Below are 21,292 nucleotides of genomic sequence, written 5' to 3' on the forward strand. Positions count from 1 at the left end.
GCCCAGCTATCGTGCCTGTGGTGACCGAGAGCATGGGTTCGTCATAAATGCGGGAGAAGAGCAGGAACTTCCCAGCATCAGGAGGTCACACCCAGGGAAGGCAGGGAAGGCACTGTGTCTGGCTGCGATTTCTGAAGCCCTGTTTCTTCTTCTAGGCTCCCCGAACCTCAGGACAAGGCCTCCACCTCGCAGAGAGTCCAGCTTGGTATGTGTGCTCAGTTTTTTCTCTCTTTCTCATTCCCTTTCCTGGGTGCACTGTAGCAGCTCCCAGTAATTGGCTGTCTCAGTGCAGAGTCTGTTGGTCCAGAGCTTCCCCAGGGCCATGCTGGAGCTTCCAGCTTTGTGGGGCTGGAGGCAGGGAGGGAAGCCTGGGGAACCCAGCCTTCCTGGGGCCTAGCTGGACAGTTTTTAATCGAAAACACACTGCACTCCAAAGCTAAATAAATCCATCCCAGCCACGGCACTGGCAGACATAAACATTTAGACTGGCTGGCGAGAGTGTCCAGCCGGGCATTGCCAGGGGCGGGAAATAGGGCTGCTGTCCAGGTGAGCCTGGAAGACTTTCAGCTTTGCCTTCCTTGCCCGGGAGTGCCCAGTGGGTGCCAGAACCTGGGCGGGCACAGGGCAGACCAGTGAGCATCCTCTCTGGGGAGGAGGGTGGTAAATGGCAGGGACTGGTTTATGCTGAAGCTCAAAGAGGCTCAATGCTGCTGGGGTCTGTGGCGCCTGTAGGTGGGGTTTCCTGGCATCCAGACCGCCACGGAGGTGGATATGCACTCAGGGTGCTGGGGCTTTGGGTGAGAGGTGGCAGACGGAGAGCCCTAGAACCAAGAACTGTCATCTGGGGCAGTGGGATGCAGTGGAAAGAATGGGGCTTCAGGCCTGCCAAGCATGGATGCATACTCCATTTCCGACACTGAGAAACAGCGAGCCCCTGGCCAGGTTGCTTACCCTCCACCGGCCTCAGTTTCCTTATTTATAAGAGGCGGACAGTGCCAGCCATCTCCTAGGGCTGTTGTAAGGATGGGATGAGATGGTGTACGCGGAGGGCTGGCCGTCGACTTTCCACCTCCTCTGTCAGCTCTCTGTGCACTGTGTGTGGACAAGGATTCTGAAGTCACATCTGGGCTTAGCGAGATTTACTGTGGTCAGTGACATCCGCCCCAGGGGGGCGGACAGCAGCAGTCACTGGAAGAGTTGGCCTTCCGTAAACAGGATTTTTGAAGATTTGGCCCCTGGAGATGGGACCGTCCTGGCCCTGGCCATCAGCCCCAGTGGAGTTTCTATCTTGTTTCCCCTCCCATTTTACACAACTGAGAGAGTTCTCCCCTCCCTCCCATCTCTCTCAGCCCCAGCTGATTATTTTCAGGCAGACTTGATTTTGGCAAGAATGGGGTAATTCTTTCCACACCTGCCAAAAGCAGGGCTTGCTAGGACAGAGCTGCTCCTTCCAGCTAGGTCCATCCGACTCCCACCTGGCCGCGGGGGTCCAGGCAGGGCTGGGACCTGGGCCACATCTGTGCGCATGCACGGCTGCAGAGCCAGCCACCAGGGCAGGGAAAGTTGACCTGGTCCCTCAAAACCAGCCTCCCCCCACCCTTCACTCACTCTGACCTGAGGCAGCTCAGCTGTGAGTGGCAGGATTCGAACATGCTGAGCCTTGAAGGACGAGGCAGGTTAAGAGGAATAGCATGGCGTTTCAGGAAGAGCGTTCGGCTTCAGCTTATGTTTATAGAGCTTTTCCTGTGCCGTTGGCTGGACCAGAAGCTATGTTCATTATCTCATGACCCTGTTATTAGTTCCATTTTACAGATGAGGGAACTGAGGCTCAGAGAGGGCAAGGGCCTTGCCCAGGGCCACACAACTGGTGAATTGCTGAGCTGGGATTGGAGCCCACATGCGTCCACCTGCAGGCAGAGATCTTTTGAGGTCTTCCTGCTACACTGTAGCTGCTTCCCCCCTCTAGCCTCCCAAACACATGTACCTTTTTTATAAGATTGTTTTATTTTAACTCCTTTGTTTGATACCAGGCCATACTGGGAGTGATGGGGAGGCACCAAGGCCATGTTGGCTGGAGTAGAGACTGGCTGAAGCTGGAACGTCCTCTCCACGAGGGCAAGGGGGTTGTCCTGTCCCTTTGGTTCACTCTTGGATGCCTGGTGCCTTGGACCAGAGTCTGGCACCCAGTAGACACACAACAAACATTTGCCAAGTGAATGAATGAGGCTCACAACTCATGGGCTGTGGCCATATTCTAAATTTCCTTGCACGTCAGCCTTAGTTATCAACGTGCCAGCATCTAGGAAGCATTTGCTGCCCAGCGTGTTCTACCCAACCCCAGAGCAAAGGATCCTGAGTTTATTCCGTGCTTGCCTAACCATTTGGCATCATCATGATGACCGACCAAGGGGTTTTCTGACCAACCCCACACCCCCTTACACCCACCCCACCTCTGCAGTCAGGTGTCACCCCGGTGGCCCTTCACCTGAGACTCAAGGAGATGGCTCTCCTCTCCCAGGGGGCAGTGTGCACGGGCTTTGTTACAACAATTTCTCTGCTTTTTGACTTTCATTTTGGGACCTAGCTTTTGAGGCTTCTGAAAACTGGATTCCAAAGATGTAAGGGTAGAAATTTACTTAAATGATCATTTTCATAGCTCAGACAAGTCTCAAGCGAATCCTGGGTATTCTTAGAGAGCCTGGTCAGGAGAGTGGTCTCTTGGTGAGACACCCTGAGACTCAGGTGATTGATACATCCTCAAGTCAGCTGCTCTCCACCTGGTGTAACCGCCACACTCACCTCAGATACGGCTCTGATCAGGTGGGTCTTGCTGACTGAGTCCTTGTCTGCCTCAGGGGTTCCAGCTGCCTAAGCCGCCAGAGCCCCCTTCTGTTGAGGTGGAGTACTACACCATTGCCGAATTCCAGTCGTGCATTTCTGATGGGATCAGTTTTCGAGGCGGACAGAAGGCAGAGGTGAGCCTTGGGCCATGGGGCTAAGGGTTATAATTCGTGATGGTCAGATACCTCCCGTGTTTCCCATTTATGTCTTGCTGGCGACATTCCTGAGGGGCGGGCAGGAAAGGTGCAGAAACAGGACCCACAGGGATTAGAATTTGCCTAAAGCCAGTAGGTGCCACAGCCAGGACTAGAACCCACGGCTCATGTCTCCACCCAGCTCCCGTCACAGCAGCGTTTCCCAAAGCATATTATAGGAGCTTGTGATGGGGGCACTTTGAAGCAAGGGGCCGCTGGGGATGAATGAGTTTGGAGGACAGTGAGTTAAACAAAACCCAACCAGCTTTGTTGTTTTAATTGCAGAACTTCTCAGAGCCTAGATATGGGGGTGTCACTGTGTGTCTCTAAGAGGGGACTGCAATAGGCAGTATCACCTAGATTCCTCTCCCAGGAGCTCCTGGGGGCCAGGGTTCCACAAGACCCATATTAGGAAGTGCTGCTGTTGGGAGAATGCGGTCCAGGCAGCCGGAGTAAAGCACTGAGGACCCCAATTCTGGCCATGTCCACACCACAGGCACCTCTGACATTTGATGCAGTCACTTCTCCCCCAGGTTTTGATGATTTCTCTCTGCAAATGGGTAGCAGACCCTCTCCTGCTCCCTCCCAGCCGGTCTCCTAGCATTTATGAAACCCCACTTTGTGGCCAGCGCTGAACATGGCATTCCAGGGGCCAGAGAAGATCTGTGACTCAGATCTTTCTCTTGAGTGGCTCTGTGTAGTGATGGAGTTAAGTCCAATTAATACCTGTAAAACCATCAGAAGAGCAATTGGGCAGTCTCTGCCCGTTGAAGAGGTGATATCCCCAATGTGAATGTTTTAAACCACATGCCTGGAACTTAGAACTAAATTTCTAAGAGAAATCATTCTCTCAGTGGTGCTTATGCTTCCACAAGAGCCTACGAAGCTCATAATGTAAGAGAACTGACATACTTAGGATCTACCCACGCATGCATTTTGAGTATGGAGTGGGCAGAGTGAAGGATGGAATATAGCACCCAAGGCAGGGCGGGGGCTGCAGAGGGCTGGCCTCAGGCAGACCTTGCCTTTGGTGGTCTCTATCCTCCCTTCCTTCCTTGCCCCTCTTCCCCCAGTGCCGGTGCTTTCAAGCTTCCCTTCACCTCCCTGGGACCTCTTCCTCCAGCAGTGTTCCACAATTCAAAATTACAGTTGTTCCTCGGGATCCGTGGGGGATTGGTTCCATGACCCCCAATGGACACCCAAATCCTGGGATGCTCAAGGCCCTTATATAAAATCATAGTGCAGTTGGCCCTCCATATCCAGGGATGCGGAACCTGCGCACATGGAAGGACAACTGCCTCTTCCATTTGTACTCCCCGATCCAAACGGACCTCAGTACAGCCAGCAACCACACTCCTGGGCTCTCTCCAGTCTCAAGTAGCAGTTAAGAAAGAAGCTCCTTGAACAAGTTTATACTAACAGGGAAATGACTGAGAGGCCCTAGCCTTCTTCCCCCAGGAAGCCATTCAACTCAAAGAAATCTCCTCAGCTGGTAGGATTTCAGTGGGATTCCACATGTAGTGAAATGACCATGAGCAATGGGGAAACCAGGGAGGTCCGGCCTCAGCCTTACCTCCAGGTTCCACTCACCTGCACCCTCCTATTCTCTTCTGCCCTGAGAGACCCTTTCCAGGGTCACCGAGGGAGGGCCTAGCGGTACGGGGGTGAGAGGATGGAAGTGGTGGAATGGCAGTCTTTTGTACGTATGGGTCCGTGGTGAGTGGGGTTTTGTAGGGACTGGGAACAGTGCATCTTCCAAGTGTAGTAGCTCAGCGGGAGGAGAAGTGAGGGTCTGGAGAGGAGGCCAGCTCGACCAGGGTGTTGGAGGAGACTTGGAAGAGCAGGAGAGGGGGCCTTGGAGAGTGGGAGCCCCCCCATCCAGGAGATGATAGAGACCTGGGTTTGAATGCCAGCCCATCACTTCCTACGCTGGGTCCTGGGCCACTTAGTGGCTCAGTTCACTCATCTGGGAAATGGAGATAATGTCTCCTAGAGCCAAAGTGTGAAGCTCCCACCCTGGCACATGGTAGGGCCCCAGCGATCCTCCCAGCTCACTGGCCTGTCTGCCCCTTCCCGCAGGTCATCGACAAGAACTCGGGTGGCTGGTGGTATGTGCAGATCGGTGAGAAGGAGGGCTGGGCCCCCGCGTCGTACATCGATAAGCGCAAGAAGCCCAACCTGAGCCGCCGCACGAGCACTCTGACGCGGCCCAAGGTGCCCCCACCGGCACCACCCAGCAAGCCCAAGGAGGCCGAGGAGGGTCTGGCGGGCGCTGGTGAGAGCCAGGACTCCCCGCTGAGGCTCAAGTACGAGGAGCCTGAGTATGACATCCCTGCCTTTGGCTTCGACTCAGAGCCAGAGCTGAGTGAGGAGCCCGCAGAGGACGGTGGCTCGGGGGACAGGCGGCCCGGCCAGCCCCGCAGGCCCTCGCCCGCCTTCTCACTGCAGCGCGCCCGCTTCAAGGTGGGCGGATCTGCAGAGGACGTGGCCCTGGAGGAGGAGACCATCTATGAGAACGAGGGCTTCCGGGCGTGTGCAGAGGACGCCCTGTCGGCCAGGCGCTCCTCCCGGGACAGTGACTCCCCAGGTGGCTCCCCGCTGTCCCTTGCCAGGAAAAACTCCCCCAAATCGGGCTCCCCCAAATCGTCGTCGCTCCTGAAGCTCAAGGCAGAGAAGAACGCCCAGGCGGAATTGGGGAAGAACCACTCCTCGGCCTCCTTTTCCTCGTCCATCACCATCAACACCACCTGCTCTTCCTCTTCCTCCTCTTCCTCCTCATCCTTGTCCAAGAACAGTGGGGACCTGAAGCCCCGTTCTGCCTCGGACGCAGGCATCCGCGGCACTCCCAAGGTCGGAGCGAGGAAGGATGCCGACCTGAAGACTGGGCTGACCTCCTGTGCCCGGGCCAAGCCATCAGTCCGGCCCAAGCCGTTTCTGAACCGCACAGAGTCCCAGAGCCAAGAGAAGATGGACATCAGCACTTTACGGCGCCAGCTGAGGCCCACTGGCCAGCTCCGGGGTGGCCTCAAGGGCTCCAAGAGCGAGGATTCGGAGCTGCCCCCCCAGATGGCCTTCGAGGGTCCCAGTGAGGGGTCCAGGAGAGGCTCGGCCGACCTCATCACCCTCCCTGCTGCCACGCCCCCGTGTCCCACCAAGAAGGGGTGGGAAGGGCAGGCCACCTCCTACACGACATGTAGTGCCTACCAAAAGGTCCAGGACTCGGAGATCAGCTTCCCGGCAGGCGTGGAGGTGCAGGTGCTTGAGAAGCTGGAAAGTGGCTGGTGGTACGTGAGGTTTGGGGAGCTGGAGGGCTGGGCCCCCTCCCACTATTTGGTGCTCGGTGAGAACGAGCAATTCGACCCCCCTGGCAAAGAGCTGGACACAGTGGCCACCAAGAGCAAGCAGAACGAAGGCAAGTCAGACAGCCTGGAAAAGATCGAGAAGCGGGTCCAAGCGCTCAACACTGTCAACCAGAGCAAGAGGGCCACGCCGCCCATCCCTTCCAAGCCTCCCGGGGGCTTCATCAAGACCTCGGGTGCCGGGGCGGTGAAGATGAGGAATGGCGTGCGGCAGGTGGCCGTGAGGCCGCAGTCGGTGTTCGTGTCCCCACCGCCCAAGGACAGCAACCTGTCCTGTGCCCTGAGGAGGAATGAGTCGCTGACGGCCACCGACGGCCTCCGAGGCGTCCGCCGGAACTCCTCCTTCAGCACCGCCCGCTCGGCAGCCGCAGAAGCCAAGGGCCGCCTGGTCGAACGGGCCGCCAGCCAGGGCTCGGACCCTCCTCTGCTGCCCACTCAGCGCAATGGCATCCCGGTGTCCCCTGTGCGCCCCAAGCCCATTGAGAAGTCCCAGTTCATCCACAACAACCTCAAAGATGTGTACGTCTCAATCGCAGACTATGAGGGGGACGAGGAGACGGCGGGCTTCCAGGAGGGCGTGTCCATGGAGGTCCTGGAGAGGAACCCCAACGGCTGGTGGTACTGCCAGATTCTGGACGGGGTGAAGCCCTTCAAAGGCTGGGTGCCCTCCAACTACCTGGAGAAAAAGAACTAATGAGGGGTAGTGGGGGGCGTCAGTCCTTCCAGCCTCAGTATGGGTGAGCTGTGAGATAAGACAAAGGGGAAAGGGAAAATGGGAGGGGGTGGGGAGGACAACGTTAAACCTGCAGAATGTGTGACCTCGAAGATACTCCCCTCCAGGCTGTCCCCCAGCTGGAAGGTAGGGTCTGGCGGGGGCCCACATTGAGCAGGGAGTGGAAGGGGCGGGGGTGTCCTGGGCCTGGGACCGGAGGCAAGAAAGCTGAGCCTCACATGTGCACCTTGGGGACTTTGCTGATGGACTCGGCACCATTTGGGACAGGCCATGTAGGAAACCCCAATTTGTGCCTTGGCTGCAAATCTGGAAAAGGTGTGGTTGTGCGGGCCTCCTGTGCCCTGCCCCTGCCTAGCCTGGTTTCCGTTGCTGGCATCTTGTACCCCGGAAGTAGCCCTTGAATCATCCTAATCTAGGTTTGTGAGTTATGCTGGTTTCCCAGCAATCGCTGCCGCCTGCCGTGGGTGAGTGTGGCAGGAGATACCACTGGCTCTGGGGCTTGGAGGCATCTGCTGTGAGCTCAGGCTGTCCCTGGGCCAGGCCACTGTGTCTTGTTAGTTGAAGAAAAAGCAGTTCCCCAGCTGCCAGCAAGGACCGCCATTCTTAGCCGTCACTGCTGCTGGCCTTGAGAAGAGAGCCTGCCCTGCCTGGGGCACCCCCGTGGAGGACCACCAGCCCCAGTGTTTACAGAGAGGGCAGGCAGAGCCGTCGGTCTTTTCACAGTCTGCACAGACTTTATTTTGGATATTTCTGGGTGGGCAGTTCTTTGCAAGTTTTGGGAGAGGTGTATTGCTTTGGGCCTTCTATGTCAGGCCTTGGGTTTTGTCTTATTTTAGGAGTTGTTTGGGGACCCAGGGGCGGTCAGCCTCACGGGACGGGATGGGTAGTGGATGGCCTTTCTATCATACTCTTGTGGGGAGGTTGTTTGGTTTGTGTTTTGCATTCTTCCCTCCACAAGCCGAAGTCGCTTCATTTGGTTTCCACTGTGTGGACAGTACCGGTGCTTGCCAGAGGGATCTCAGGCTGGAGGAGCCCTGGTCCCAGCCATGGCAAAGCGGAGACGCTGTTCTCCTGCTTCTTGCGCAACCTCAGCAGGGCAGAACCCTCAGCAGGGAGGAGGGTGGTGTTCAGGAGAGGGGCAGCGTACGTTCTCCTGCCTGGGCAGGGCCCGAAGCCTTATGTGAAGGCTGTGGAGAAGCAACCGTCGCCCTCACCCTGGGCCAAGGGGAACCTGCTGGGCGGACACCACCAGCCACCCCCTGGCCTACAAGCAATGCTGCAGGTGCCCGAGGAGACAAAGATCCCTGGGCCAGGAGCCAGCCTGGTCTTTCCGAGGGGCGGTGCCCCTGCAAAGAGTGAAGGGAGAGAATGACGTCCCCGTCAACTCTGGGTGGTGTCTTTCAGTCGACACTTCAGAGGCCAAACTGGCTTCCCCAAGGACTCACTCTTCACTGGGAGTGGATTTCCACACGTGCCTTTGATTGTGGACAGATCAGGCTTCACAGCCCCCGATTCAGCTGCCAGATCCTGGACTAAGGAGGAAAGGCCCTCCCTCCGCCCACACTCCCCACCCAGGCAGCGTATGATGCCTGAAGAACAGCAGGGGACCCGCGCCTCGTGCCCTCAGCCCCCAGCCGCCCCACCCTCCTCCTTCGCCGTACACTGATGCCTGGCAGCTCTAGCAAACTGCTCCCGTTCTATGTTGCAAGGGCCGTGGTGAGATTTTGCTTCCTTTTGTTTGTTTAAAATTAAAATTAGTTATTATTTTCTTCTGCTGGACAGTATTAAATAGAGCAGGATGTTGAGTTATCTGCTAGATTGCAGTACTAATGGTAGTGTTGTAGTGTCTTCATATTAATATTATTTGGACTTATTTGAACAATAATGATAAAGAAGTGGTTCATTATTTTTTAATTAATGCACTTTAATACGGTGGAATGGAAAGAAACCCAGAGAGCAAAGTGCATTACTTAAAGATGCAGTATATACTTTTCTCATTTTTAAGCAGCACATATTTATTAAAAGAAAAAAAAAGTAATTTATGATTATTTAAAATAAAATTTAAAAGTAGAGTGATTGTCGGGTTAAAGGACCTTCCACGTAGCTATCTTCCAGGGGGAAGGCCCCAGTGGCCTCACTCCTCAATGTCTGCACTGAGCCAGTTCAATCAGTAACACGCCAGCCAGGCCAGGAAGGAGTGCAGGACGCATCTGCCAAGCACAGAGCATCTCAGTCGGACTGGACCACAGTGCTCCCCAGAGCCTGCCTTTCCCTGCCCTTCCTCACTGCACTGCCCTGTGGGACTCTCCACCACCCACAAGGCAGATGTTCTCCCAGCCCCCCAAGGACCCTCTCTGCTTAATCCCCAGTGCTCTTAAGTGATAGAGTCACTATAAGTGACCTTCAGGGTCACTCCATCCCATACCCTCCTGTTACTGCAGCCCAAAGACAGGAATTAGCTTTCCCCAAATCACATAGCTAGTTAACGGCAGACCTCCCCATTGCATCCACCCCTGCACTCCTCCCCACCCCCGCTAGAGTTTATAGTGTGGTCATCATGTTTACATTGTGACATCCAGCCCTAAGGATGGCTGGGGGTTGCTCAGGCATCCAGGAAAAGTAGAGAATGCTGCCGCCTGGTGACAGCATGTAGCTTTGGGCAGTGAACAGGGATTGCCATGCCCCGTCTTCGCCCCTTGCCCCTCACCATCACCCCCTTACTCACAGCACAGCACAAACCCTGCAAACCCAAAGAGAATATTAATACTTGAAGCAAGAAGGGTGCATGCCAGTCCCTCTCAGACATGGCCAGGGCAAGAGGGCTTTTCCCTAGAGCTACTGAGCTGCTTTGTGATGTTGGAGGGTACTTCTGGCAGCAGGTAGAGGAGGGAGGGGTCTGTGGCTCTGACCCATCTGGAGGAAAACCAGATCGGACTTTAAAAGGTTAAAAAAAAAAAAAAAAAAAAATCTCAGCAGTGTCCAAACCTAGTTTTCCATTAGTTGCGATTGAAAATGTGAAATGACGTTGTATTGCTGTATACTGCAACTTTAATCAAAATGAGCCCTTCTGAGGTCATTATTGAGGTTTATATAATGCCCGAAGATGCATCATTTGGTGCTTTTTCTTTCAGTTTAAAGACTGTTTTCTTCTATTACAAGGGAAAAAGATGTCTTCATCTCTCTCCCACTTTGTAACAGGGGCCTGGCTGGGCTCCCTGGCCCCAGCATGCTGTTCCCACTAGGCCAAGGGACCCCGAGGGTGGCAAGAGGGAGCTGGAGGGGGCAGCCTGAACAGCAGGTGTGCCATCTGCCCCAGCTGTGGCTGGGCCCTCTGGCCAGCCCTCAGCCCCGTTCACCCCCAGCCTAGCCCCACAGGGTCCTCTTTCTTCCTCCTCCATTCTCCGTCTTGACGAAGGCATTATATAGAATCGTTTTAATCACGTTCAGATGTTAGAGCAGCATATTTTACTGGCATTTATATCCATTGCTTTCCTCAGCAAGGCATGTTACTATTATCATCTAAGGAAAAAAGACAAGGGAATTTCGGTCAAGCTTTATTTTCATATTACTAGTATTTGCAGAATAGGTGTAGAACTATTTAAGTTTAGACCTTGGTTTGGTAGTTTGTTTTGTTTTTATGGAAAAAAAAGATAAAAGTAACCCCTACTTTTCCTGTTTTTGTATTTAACTAATATATTATTTCTTTAAGGTTACTCACTTCCCCTACCCGCTCCAAATACTTTGCATTCTCAATCGAAAATGAAAACAATCTGAGAGACAGGAAAAGTGCAATATTATCAAGAGGGATGCCAGGGCTTGTTGGGGCAGTGGCGGGAGAGCCAGCAACCCCGTCTCTCGCTAGGGGAGGTGGGGCTCCTGGAAGGAGTCGTAGCTGTGGAGCCTATAGATGACCTGGGTATTGATTTCTTGTTACCCCTCCTCCCCTTCCCCCTTCCCTGGCAAGATGGCAGGGTCCCCAGAGGGCATCCCCTTCTGCTGGGTGTTGCCCACCCAGAAGAGAGGGATTCAGGGAAGTGGCATGGGGCACTTGGCCTCCCCGGGGCGCCCCAGCCCTAGGCACAGAGCAAGGACCTCCAGGAACCGCTCCTTGTTTTCATTTCCGTTGTTTTTCAGCCAGCTGCTCAGAAAGACCTGTCCCAAAAATAACCCTCAGCAGCCGTCTCACCCCAATCTCTTGATGTTTGGGCCATGATCCTTTTGATGTATGTTTGAGTCTTTCTAAAACTACGTAACCTCAAGTTCAGTTTATGGGCAGGAACCCTCGATGTAATCAAACCCTTTTGGAGGGATGTGGGTGCCTTGAGCCCAGCATCCCCCAGTGATGCACCGATTCCCACAAGCCTGCAGCTGGGCCTGGTGCTGAGCCAGGGCCACCCATTCATCTCAATGACTTCAGCCCGAGCGAGGCGTGAGCCCTGCCTCTGCTCAACACCCCGACAGTCCCCAGAAGGTCTTGGAGAAGCGTCGGAGGAGCCTGCTGAGGTCCCTGCAGACAGAACTTCCCACAACAGGTACCAAGCCGCCGCCTCCTACCTGGGTGCCAGTAGAGAGGGGACAGGACGGGAAGTCTCTGGGTCCAAGCCCTGGGAGCTCTGCCCCTCAGGGAGACAGGGACATCCTTGCGGGCTCATCCCCTCCACCTCCAGTACTGTACGCTTGCTGCTCCATCCCGTTCGGTGAATTTCTGTACAAATAGGAACCTGGCGCCCAGAGTGGGACCGTGCCCCCGTGTGGGGGTGGCTCTCCTTGGAGTGTATACGTCTATAGGTCCAATCTTCAAGAATCCCGATGCAGAGCTCTCTGGAAAGAGAACCATCCACAGTGCTAAAGAAGTAAGATTCTCTCACTTTTTTTGAGGGCTGTGTGTTGTTGAGGAAGTGTGTGTGTGTGTGTGTGTGTGTGTGTGTGTGCATTTGAGTGCGTATGTGAGAGTGTTGGTCATTTCCCACTTGAACTAAAGAACATGGGGTTAGAGGAAAAAAAATACTGGGCAAGCTGTCTCCATTGAACAAGTCCTTGGCATTGGGCAGGCCCCAAAGGACTCGCAGCTTCTGGCAGCAAGTGTATGTGTTATTCACACGTGTAATTCTGGCTGGAGAGTGCAATGTGTCTTTTTTTTTTTTTTTTTTTGGTAATTATTTTATTAAGTATTTAGTTGGAAACTTCACACTGGCATTAACAGATCTAGCAGAAGCAGCCTAGGCCATCGTCCCGGGCTCCAAAATGAAGATGTGGAAAGGTGCCGCCACTGGGTGTGGAAGTGCTGAGGCGGTCAGCTGGGGCTGCCACCTGCACAGTGTCTCTAGTAGGCTGACTCCCAGCCTTTGCCATGCATGTCGCCACTGTGGGAATCCCCATGTCATGAGAGCAGCTGGCCCTCAGTTCTTATGTTGCTGAGGGTGGATCAGGCTGGTCGGGGCGAGAAATTGCTCACAGCGAGCTCAGTGGACCTACCCGTGCGTGTACATCAGCACCCCTGGTCTAGACTGCAGGCCTGACTGAACGCTTCATGGGAATCATGTGGAGGGCTCCCCCTTGACATTACTGAGCTTTTTGTCTAAATCATGATGTCTGGTTGGGGCAGGCCCTGGTTCTCAAGCTCTGTGATCAGAGCCAGTGACAGAACAGGGTCAGTGACCTATAGCTGCACTTGAGGAAGAACAGCCCCACTGATATTAGCATCCCTCCTGTTTTGTCCTGTGCACCTGGGTCCTCCGGCCAGAAGTTGGGCACACTGGTGCTTACAGACTGGGTAGAGGACTCTGTCTTCCTGGGCCTTGGTCCCAAGCTGCCTATAATGTTGGTTTTACCATGCCATCCCCCTTCCCGGAGCCTATCTTTTTAATATTGAGTTTGCACTTGACCTTGACAATCAATCAGCCCCCTCTCCCATCCCAGAACTTAGTGGCCTTAGAGAATGGGTCCCTAGGATGAAGGTCCCTCCTTTGCTCCCATTTCCATCCTAGCTAATGGGCTGGACCTCAGGAGGCAAGAGAGAAAGGAAGAATTATCGTTTTAAAGCAAAAGTATGGATCGAGCACGTTGGAGGTGAGTGAGAGGCACGTCGGCAAGATGAGTGTGCGTGTTTGGGGTGGCTGGGGCTTACCGCCCCTTCCCCAAGAAGGAGGCTTCCAGAAGAGGAGGTCTGCTAGGCAGAAAGGGAAGAGTATGAGAAGGTTGAGAGAGGGTTTGGAGTCTGGAGTTTTGTCTTTATTAGAAAGGAGGAGGAAGTCTATTCTGAGTGTTTCAGGAAGAAGAGAGCAGGTAGGGAGGGAATTTAGTGATTCAACACCCAAGGGTCCAGCCAGAACAGGTTGGGAAAGCCCCAAGATTTGGCTGTAGAAGCAGCTGGCCTCAGGAAACAGCTACTTGCTGGGCCACAAGCTGGGTCCCCCGCGGGTTCTTAATGGTCATTGATTTACTTAGTGGAAAGTGGAAGTTGTCAGCAACAAACCAGTCTTTGAGTTTGAGGCCCTGGCTCCAGAACATTCATCCATCTCTCAGGTTCCAGGCTGGGTTTGCCCACCTCCCTTTGTCCAGTCCAGAGCTAGCCTCTCAAATTGCCTGAATCAGAGACCAGTGACCATAATGGGTCATGTAGTAGGGACCCACCACCCCCAAACTGGAACCTTGGGGTCCACACACCATCAAGCATATCTGGGAGGAAGACAACTTCGTTTGCTCTTCTGTTGACACCAATTATTCTTGAGTATCTCTAATGATGCCTGTGGTGGTTCAGTTTGCTGAGCCTGCCTCAGTGGTGTGACTTAGAAGAGGGAGTGCAATGCACTCATCATGTTTAGTGGTCTGTGACCAAGGCATACTGCTCTTAAGCATTTCAGAGAAAGAACGGTAAACAGAGCCACCATTCTTGAATCTACAGCTTGTTCTCTGCAACAGGTTTTCTTTAAATTCAGGACACAGGATGGCAAAAGGGTTTCAGGGCCAGTTTACAGGAGGTCTGCATGAAGGTGACTTCTGAACAAGGCAGCTGTTAGTGGCAGGTTCGTGAAGCGTGGGTTTGTGGACTGCATGTTGCATGTGAACTGCTGGATGTCTCTGGGGCACTCCTCACGGTGTCCACTCAACCCCTCCCAGCTCCTAGTGGGATCTGTGGGGTCTGAAGGAGGTTGTTCCCTCTTCCCCCTCAGCAGAGAAATTTAAGAAAAGGACAGTGAATCCAGTGCTGTCAATTTGAGTGCTAAAAAATTTCCAGGATCAATGGTGGTGCTAAACTCTCTCCATGTTTCTAATATTTTTAATAGTGGGTGTTTTTTTTTGAACTGTTCTCATCACAAAAATGCAGCGTCCTTGGGGAAGGGACCCAGCCCCTCGACCTGCCGCTTTCCAGGTGTCCTTTATCATTTTGACGGGATTCTTTGGTCTGCAGAAAATACTCTGTCTTGGCATGCTTCTAGACTGTAAGATTTGGGTTGTTTTGTATTTTGTTTATGTTTACATGCATCTTGTATTTCGCTGAAAACTAAATAAAGTTTTTGCCTTTTTAACTGAACAGAATCACCTCCTGATTCTCCCTGCGCCACAAGAAAACATACCCAGCTGAGTGGCAAAGCCCTCATCACCCCAAATGAAACATGAACTGCAGGGTCCGGGCCCTCTGAGGACACTGGAGGGGTGGGGTAAGTTCCCACTGTTCCCACTGTTGCTGGTGAGAAGCGTGCTCAAGCCCCCTCACCCCTCCCCCGCCTTTGGGAGGCTTTCTGGGCAGTGGCCAAGGCTTTCAGAGAGAGAGATACAGATCTTGGGGCCAAAGAGCCACATTCAGTGGGCCTACATGGCCCCTCAGCTTAGAGCCCCTGACCCTCCCCTACTTTTGCTGGACGCCAGTAAGCAGGGCTGGGCAGTCCTGGTGTGGGGAGTAGCCCGTGGCTGGTCAAGGCCAAGCAGAGGCTGACAAGCAGAGGAAGACAAGCATCCCATGTCCCTCTGAGGCCCAGCCTGCCAAATGAGTTCAACTCCCACATTGCGCCCGGACCCCATCCAGCACTCCAGCTTCTACAGCCACCCAGAGGTACTCAGCCCATCATCTAGAAAGTCTTTCCGAAGGTCCCTGACCGAGGCCTCCCTTTTCTGCCTAGCTGTGCCACTCATTTGGCATAGGCCTCCGCACTGGCCAGTGGGAGCGGCAGCTGAGCTTCCAGGTCTGGGCTTCGGGTGAGAGACGGGCAGGCCCTGTTCTGGGGAGCTCAGCACAGTGCCTGCCATCCTTTAGCCCCTAGGTGGCGCTGCCCCTCCACAAAGGTCGCACACCAGATTTAGACCCGGCTCGGCCTTAGGAGCGTCATGGACTCCTGCTGCTCCTCACAGATCCAGGGACCTGAGGCCGGCGAGGGGCAGTAGCTTCTCCCTTTCAGCGTACGGTGAGGCTCACCTGGCATTCTGGCCCCTGCCATCCAAGCCCCAGGTCACGCTCCAGCCACCTCCCCCTCCCCTGCTCTCTCCAGGGAGTCTTTCCTGATTGTTGACTCCCCTCCTCCCCTCCCCTCCTGCACACCCACCAGCCCGCCTGCCCTCCGTCCCCAGCCCTCCAGACTGCACAGCACAGCCCTCAGGCTGGTACGAAATCACCTTTATTCACAATCAATCAATCACGGTGACCCAAGTTCACAGAGGAGGCAGCAGCTCCCTCCAGGCTAGCAGAGACAACAGGACGCTGGCTTCCTCTCCCTGACGCTCAGGCTGCACAGCCCCTGCATGTAAGAACTCTCCTTGCCTGAGAGGGGGCCCCTGACTGGATGGGGCCCCACCAGCCCCACCTCACCCCACTCCCACAGAAGGGGTCTACAGGGTCAGCGGGGAGGGGAGACCCACGGGAGAACTGTGGCTTCCCTGCAAGGCAGGTACAGACAGGGCCCGCCTGGCATCCTGTGCTGTCCCACCACACCAGCCCATAGCAGCCCCCACCAGAGAACCCCCGAGAGTCACAAGGAAAGCCCCCCCCCGACCCCCAAAATCACTTTACAGAGGTGGCAGCTGAGGCTCAGAGAGGCTACGACCTGGTCAGGGCCACACAACAGGTCAGTGGCCAGGTCCAGAATCCCACGCTCTGCCAGCCATATGGCAAAGCAGTCTCCGACAGGCGTAAAAAACTATCTGAGGGGGCCGAGGGCTGGGAGGCTCGGGGTGAGACTAGGCCAGGACTCAGAGCTGGCCCCAGCCATGGCCTATCAGGACAGGGTGTGCAGGGCTGAGATGACTATAACCTAAGAGCAGCTGCGGGGGCACTCCCTCACCCCAGAATCAGGACTAAGAACCCAGAGGGGCTGGGACCCATCCTCTTCCCTTCTCCTCTTTCCTGGGACCGGAGAGCCTAAGAACAGGCTCCCGACCCCTACAATGATGAGGCCAGCTGGCCTTCCCTCCCTCAGCCTGCCCAGAACTTTTTATGTCCTTATGGAAGAGGGAACTGCTGGGCCTCATGATGTATAATGAGCCAATTATGATAACCCTGCTCCAGCCCAAGAAGAAGGGCATTTTGTGGCTCTGGGGTGATGCCCTAGTCCCAGGGCACTGCAGAGGCTCTGCTGCCCTCTCTATAAAATGGATACAATTTGTCAGAAGGCCTCCCACTTCAGCCCCTTTGGAGTTCTACTTCATGGTAAGCAGAGCTGGCTATGGACTTTTGGGCTGCAGTCTGGGGAAGATTTTGAGTGATGACTACCTCTGCTGACCCCTCTAACCAGGCACCCCGCCCACCAGGACAGCATTTCTAGGGGTCTGGGGGATGGGAATTCAGTCCCCCCCCCCACCAAATAACCCCTACAAACCCAATAAATAAATAAATTAAAATACGGAAAAAGCCTTTTCTTACTCCAGGGAACCCCCTACTCCCAACCCAGGGCCCTGCCCTCTCCTGGGGATGCTACAGCCTCTATGAGTATCAGCCCGGCCCAGAATAGCACTGAAATGGGGGAGGAGAGGTCACAGAGGGTAGCTGCAAACCTGTTCTTCAGAGAGCCTGACAGAAGACAGACCCTGCTCTCCAGCCCACACCGAGGGGCTGCCCCTGGGCAGCAGCATCCAGCAAGATGACTGGGGCAGACAGGCTATGACCAGAAAGGGGCCCTCCACGTCTCAACCAGGCCAGGGGTCTAGGGACCCAGAACCTGGAGGCTTCTGTAGCCTGTCTGTCCACCCATCCAGGGTGAGTGGGAGACGGACATGGCATGGAGGCTGCAGCCTGCCCAGGATGAGAGGTATCCACTGGCCTTCTTACCCCTGGCTTCCAGGCCCAAGGGGCAGGGAAGAAAGGACGGAGAAGGTAGGTGTAGGTCAGAGAGTAAGGCAGCAGCTCAGGAGCTGCCTGCCTAGGGCTGCTGTTGCGCAGGTTGTGCACTGCTCAAGGGCAGTTGGCTGAGGGAGAAAATGGAGGCTGAAGTCCAAGTCCACACTCCACTAGCCAAGCCACATGTCTGGGCTCAGGGCCACATCCGCCCAGAGGAAGGGACACACTTTCTAATTCTCACAAAGGTGCCACACGGGCTAGAAGGACCTCCTGGGAATCTACCCCGGATGGGGAAGGATCAGGAGAAGTTGAGACCCCAGCTTAGCCCCTCAGCGTGCAGGGAAGAGCAGGCGATTTGCTTCTGCCCCCACCTCCCTGCCTGATACCCCTTCCTCCCCAAACCTTTAGGGGCTGTTTCCCATGTTTAATGATAAGGGAAAAGAATTTCCAAAATGAGGAAGAAGAGAAGGGCCCCTGTTGACTTGCCCCTCAGGTGGAGCTGGGCCGGAGTCTGAGGAGGTCGGCGTGAGGGGTAGGGCACCACGACGGGCTAGGAGCTGCGGTAGGTCTTGATGATGTCCTTGATGGGGCGGCGGCAGATGGGGCAGCAGGCGTGTAGAGCCTTCTTGAGGCGCAGGCCACAGGCATAGCAGAGGCACATGTGGCCGCACGTGTAGATGACCGTGTCCACCGCGTGCTCATAGCAAATGGTGCACTCATCGCTCCACGGGCCCCCGCCTGGAGTCACTGGCGACTCTGGCAGGCTCACCGGTGAGTTGGGGGCCGTCCCTGGGGGCAAGGGGACACCAGTCAGGAGGAGACATGGCCCAGCCTGGTCCCAGGTTCATGAAGAGAGCCCCCTGGCCTCTCCCGCTCCATTTATCAGGATCGGCCTGTCTAACCTACCACCCAACTTCCTGGGCGCAAGAGAGGAGAGGATACACTCTGGACAGCCCCACTTCTGGCCCCTCAGTGCCCAGACCAGGGGCCAGGGTGTCCATGAGGCATTGAGAGGAGGGAGGGAGGGATGGAGGAAGGAAGGGGGCCCAAAACCATTTGAGGAAGGCCCCTCCTGAGTTACCCTTTGGTGTTCTTTGTGCTAAAGAAGTCCTTTGGAGAAAGCTGCCCAGCTGGGGGACAGGATGGGATACACCCCGGAAATCACCACTCAACCAGGGTTCACTGGGCCCATCTCCAGCTCCTCCAGGGCCCAGTCCTGATACAGAGGCTGCATGCCTGCCTCAGCCAGGGTGAGGGTGGGGATGGGGTCCTCAGGGTGGGAGGTCTGGCATGGTCACCATGGAACTGGAGGGGCCAGCCTACTTACCGCCAGCAGAGTTCCCCAGAGGTCCAGAGCTGCATGTGCTGAGCAAGGGGTCAGAGAGGCGGATGCCCAGGGCGCTGGGCGAGGTTGGTGTGGAGGCAGGGGAGCAGGGGAGTGATGGGATGCCCCGCTCTGCCAGGATGGTGGAGCCTGCAGAAAGGGTGGGAAGGAGGGAGGGACACACTAGCCACTCAGAGGCCCACTGGGAGAAAGCTCGAATCTCCACCCCTCTATTAGGTTCCCAGGAGAGAAATGGGTGGTACAGCCTGACCACACGGCCCAGCCATAAGGCTCAGGGTGGGACTCCACCGACTGGCTCGCACCCTGCCCCAGCTCTCTGTTCCCGCCTACAAATTGGAGGGCCACACGCATGATGCTCTGGTGTTACTGCATCTGCCATCTCCAAACAAGCCCCCTGCCTAGAATCCCACCTCCACCCTTCCCCATGCTTCCCTCACCTTCAAGGTTTCCCATGCCAGAGAACAAAGTCGCCTTCCTCCCACCTAGCATGGCCCTTCAAGCCCTGGCCTCACCATCCTAGTCAGAGCCCCATGCCATCACCCCACTTCTCCTCTGCATTGGCACCTTCGAAATACTCCACACCATCTCCCACACTTGTTCTGCCCAACCAACCTTCTTTCCTTTCTTCCCTCGCTTTCCTCTTCCCTTCCATCCCTCCCTCCCTCCCTCCTCCCTTCAACAAGTACTTGCTGAGAGCCTACCAGGTACCAGACACTGTGTATATATAAAACTGGGAATGAGACAGACAGAGCCTTTACCTTCAAAGAGCTAACTGTCCAGGGAGTCTCTTGGGGCTATCCTCAACCCCCTCGTCTGGACAGCCTTGACCCCACCCCCCGACAACCACATATCTCTATCTAGCACTGACCAGCCACACACGCCATGCACGGAAATAAAAAACCACAGAGGATAGGAAATTATTTGTTCTTTGCCCAGGAACGTAACTTTGTTTCCCTACTTAAACCTTGTGCTTCCTGAAAGCAGGAAGTCTGATTCACCTGTAAGTCTCCCACAGGCCCTAACATAATGCCCTACACATAAATAAGTGCTCAGTGAGATATTTTTTATTACTAGTTATTCATTCTAATTCATTTACTAGTCACTGTTTCTAAGAATATTCATTAGCTGTCCATAGGATTTCTCTTATTAGTGTTAACCAGGTTTCAAGTTAATTATCATCTCCTTTCAGAAATTCATACCTCCTATTTGCTTTTCTTGCTTTATTGCACTGGTTAGCATTTTCAGAACAATACTATAAGGCATCTCTATCATATTCCAGACTTTAATAAGAATATTTCTAATGTTTCACCATTAAGCATGAAATTGACTGTAGTTTTCGAGTGAAGGAAATATCTTTCCACTCTTAGTTCACTTAGGCCTTCGACAAAGCAAAGCATTCCTCTATAAGGTAAATAATTATCCTCCATACCTTGTTACTGGTTTTTCCTTTAGAGTCAGTCAGGATCCCCTAACACCAGTTTGTTAGTTGAGATGCCCAATTCTCCAAACAGCTCAGGAGCACTCTGTTTAGCCTATATTAAATTCTGAATGATTCTTCTTCAACACCCACCTTGACCTACTTCCCTTTGGGGACATTTAAGTCCTGGGTTGTTTTTGCTTGTTTGTTTTTAAGCTTCTCCTTGGCTCCAGTCTAGTAAGCCTCTTTGGGCAACAGAAGCTTCACTGGAAAGCTACTTATCTATTATTGGATGGTGCTGAGGCAAGAGGGTACCCTGTCGTTATGTTATTTCCTTCATCTGAGGAACAGTGTCTTCTGGTGAATGTAGCCAAATATCTTTGTACCTCAACCTGATTTTTTTTTCTGCACCCCAGTCCGGTTTGTTTTTATTCCATCCTGAATTTTCACCCCAATTTCTTTCCTTACTGATTGATGGCTTTTCATCTAGCCTGATTTCTTTTCACCTCCTTCCTGACTTATTTTCCCCCAATCCTAACTTCTTAGCACCCCAGCCCCATTTCTTTTCATTCCTTTTTAAATTCATTTTACACTCCATCTTCATTTGGTCTCTCTCCAGAGGAGGAAGTCTCCACTGATTTTATCTGATTTCACAAAACTCTCACACACTCTCACAATCACCAACAGCATTACATACACAAATACGCACACATTTAGTTACTCACGTGTGCCTAGACACAGTATGCCAATCTTATAGAGTAAACTCATGCTCACTCACATACACACATTATCTTGTCTATGAAACCTCTTGGGGTGAGGTCTAGGTCAGGGGCTGTGAGACCCAGGGGTCTCCAAATGTGTCTAAGCAAACTTGCTGAGGGGAAAAAAAAAAAAAAAATCAGATGCCCAGGACCTAATCCGAGATCTACAGAATCAAAATCTCTGGAGGTGGGATTCAAGAATCTGCACTGTAGTAGGTTCTCCGAGTGAGTCTAATGCTGCTGCAGAGCAGACCAGCACTTGGAAAGCATGAACACCTGCTCACTCTGGGGTAACAGAGGTTCCAGAAGATACACGTTAAAAAAAAAAAAAAGATTTCTGGTCAAACGAGCTTGGAAAAGCTGGACACCATAACC

At 54.0% G+C, this 21,292-nt stretch overlaps 2 protein-coding genes across 5 annotated transcripts in view; one reads left to right on the forward strand and one right to left on the reverse strand.

Annotated features, from left to right (window-relative positions):
- Positions 1-15,571, forward strand: part of SH3PXD2A (SH3 and PX domains 2A) — a 243,330-nt gene extending 227,759 nt beyond the window's left edge. For 2 of the 3 annotated variants that reach the window (XM_028167789.2, XM_057531192.1), the window contains 4 exons: positions 156-205; positions 2,856-2,975; positions 5,115-14,788; positions 15,382-15,571. In XM_028167789.2, the coding sequence (XP_028023590.2) occupies positions 156-205; positions 2,856-2,975; positions 5,115-7,088 (2,144 nt within the window). In that variant the 3' untranslated portion in view covers positions 7,089-14,788; positions 15,382-15,571. The remainder of the gene's footprint in view (positions 1-155; positions 206-2,855; positions 2,976-5,114; positions 14,789-15,381) is intronic. The other variant, XM_057531193.1, reaches the window with a different exon arrangement.
- A 150-nt stretch (positions 15,572-15,721) lies between these two features.
- Positions 15,722-21,292, reverse strand: part of NEURL1 (neuralized E3 ubiquitin protein ligase 1) — an 80,936-nt gene continuing 75,365 nt past the window's right edge. For both annotated transcript variants that reach the window (XM_007187210.2, XM_007187211.2), the window contains exons 5-6: positions 18,722-18,868; positions 15,722-18,183 (exon numbers count right to left, since the gene is read on the reverse strand). In XM_007187210.2, coding sequence (XP_007187272.2) covers positions 17,945-18,183; positions 18,722-18,868 — 386 coding nt within the window. In that variant the 3' untranslated portion in view covers positions 15,722-17,944. The remainder of the gene's footprint in view (positions 18,184-18,721; positions 18,869-21,292) is intronic.

Source organism: Balaenoptera acutorostrata, chromosome 16, assembly GCF_949987535.1.
Source record: "Balaenoptera acutorostrata chromosome 16, mBalAcu1.1, whole genome shotgun sequence".
Classification (NCBI taxonomy): Eukaryota; Metazoa; Chordata; class Mammalia; order Artiodactyla; family Balaenopteridae; genus Balaenoptera; species Balaenoptera acutorostrata.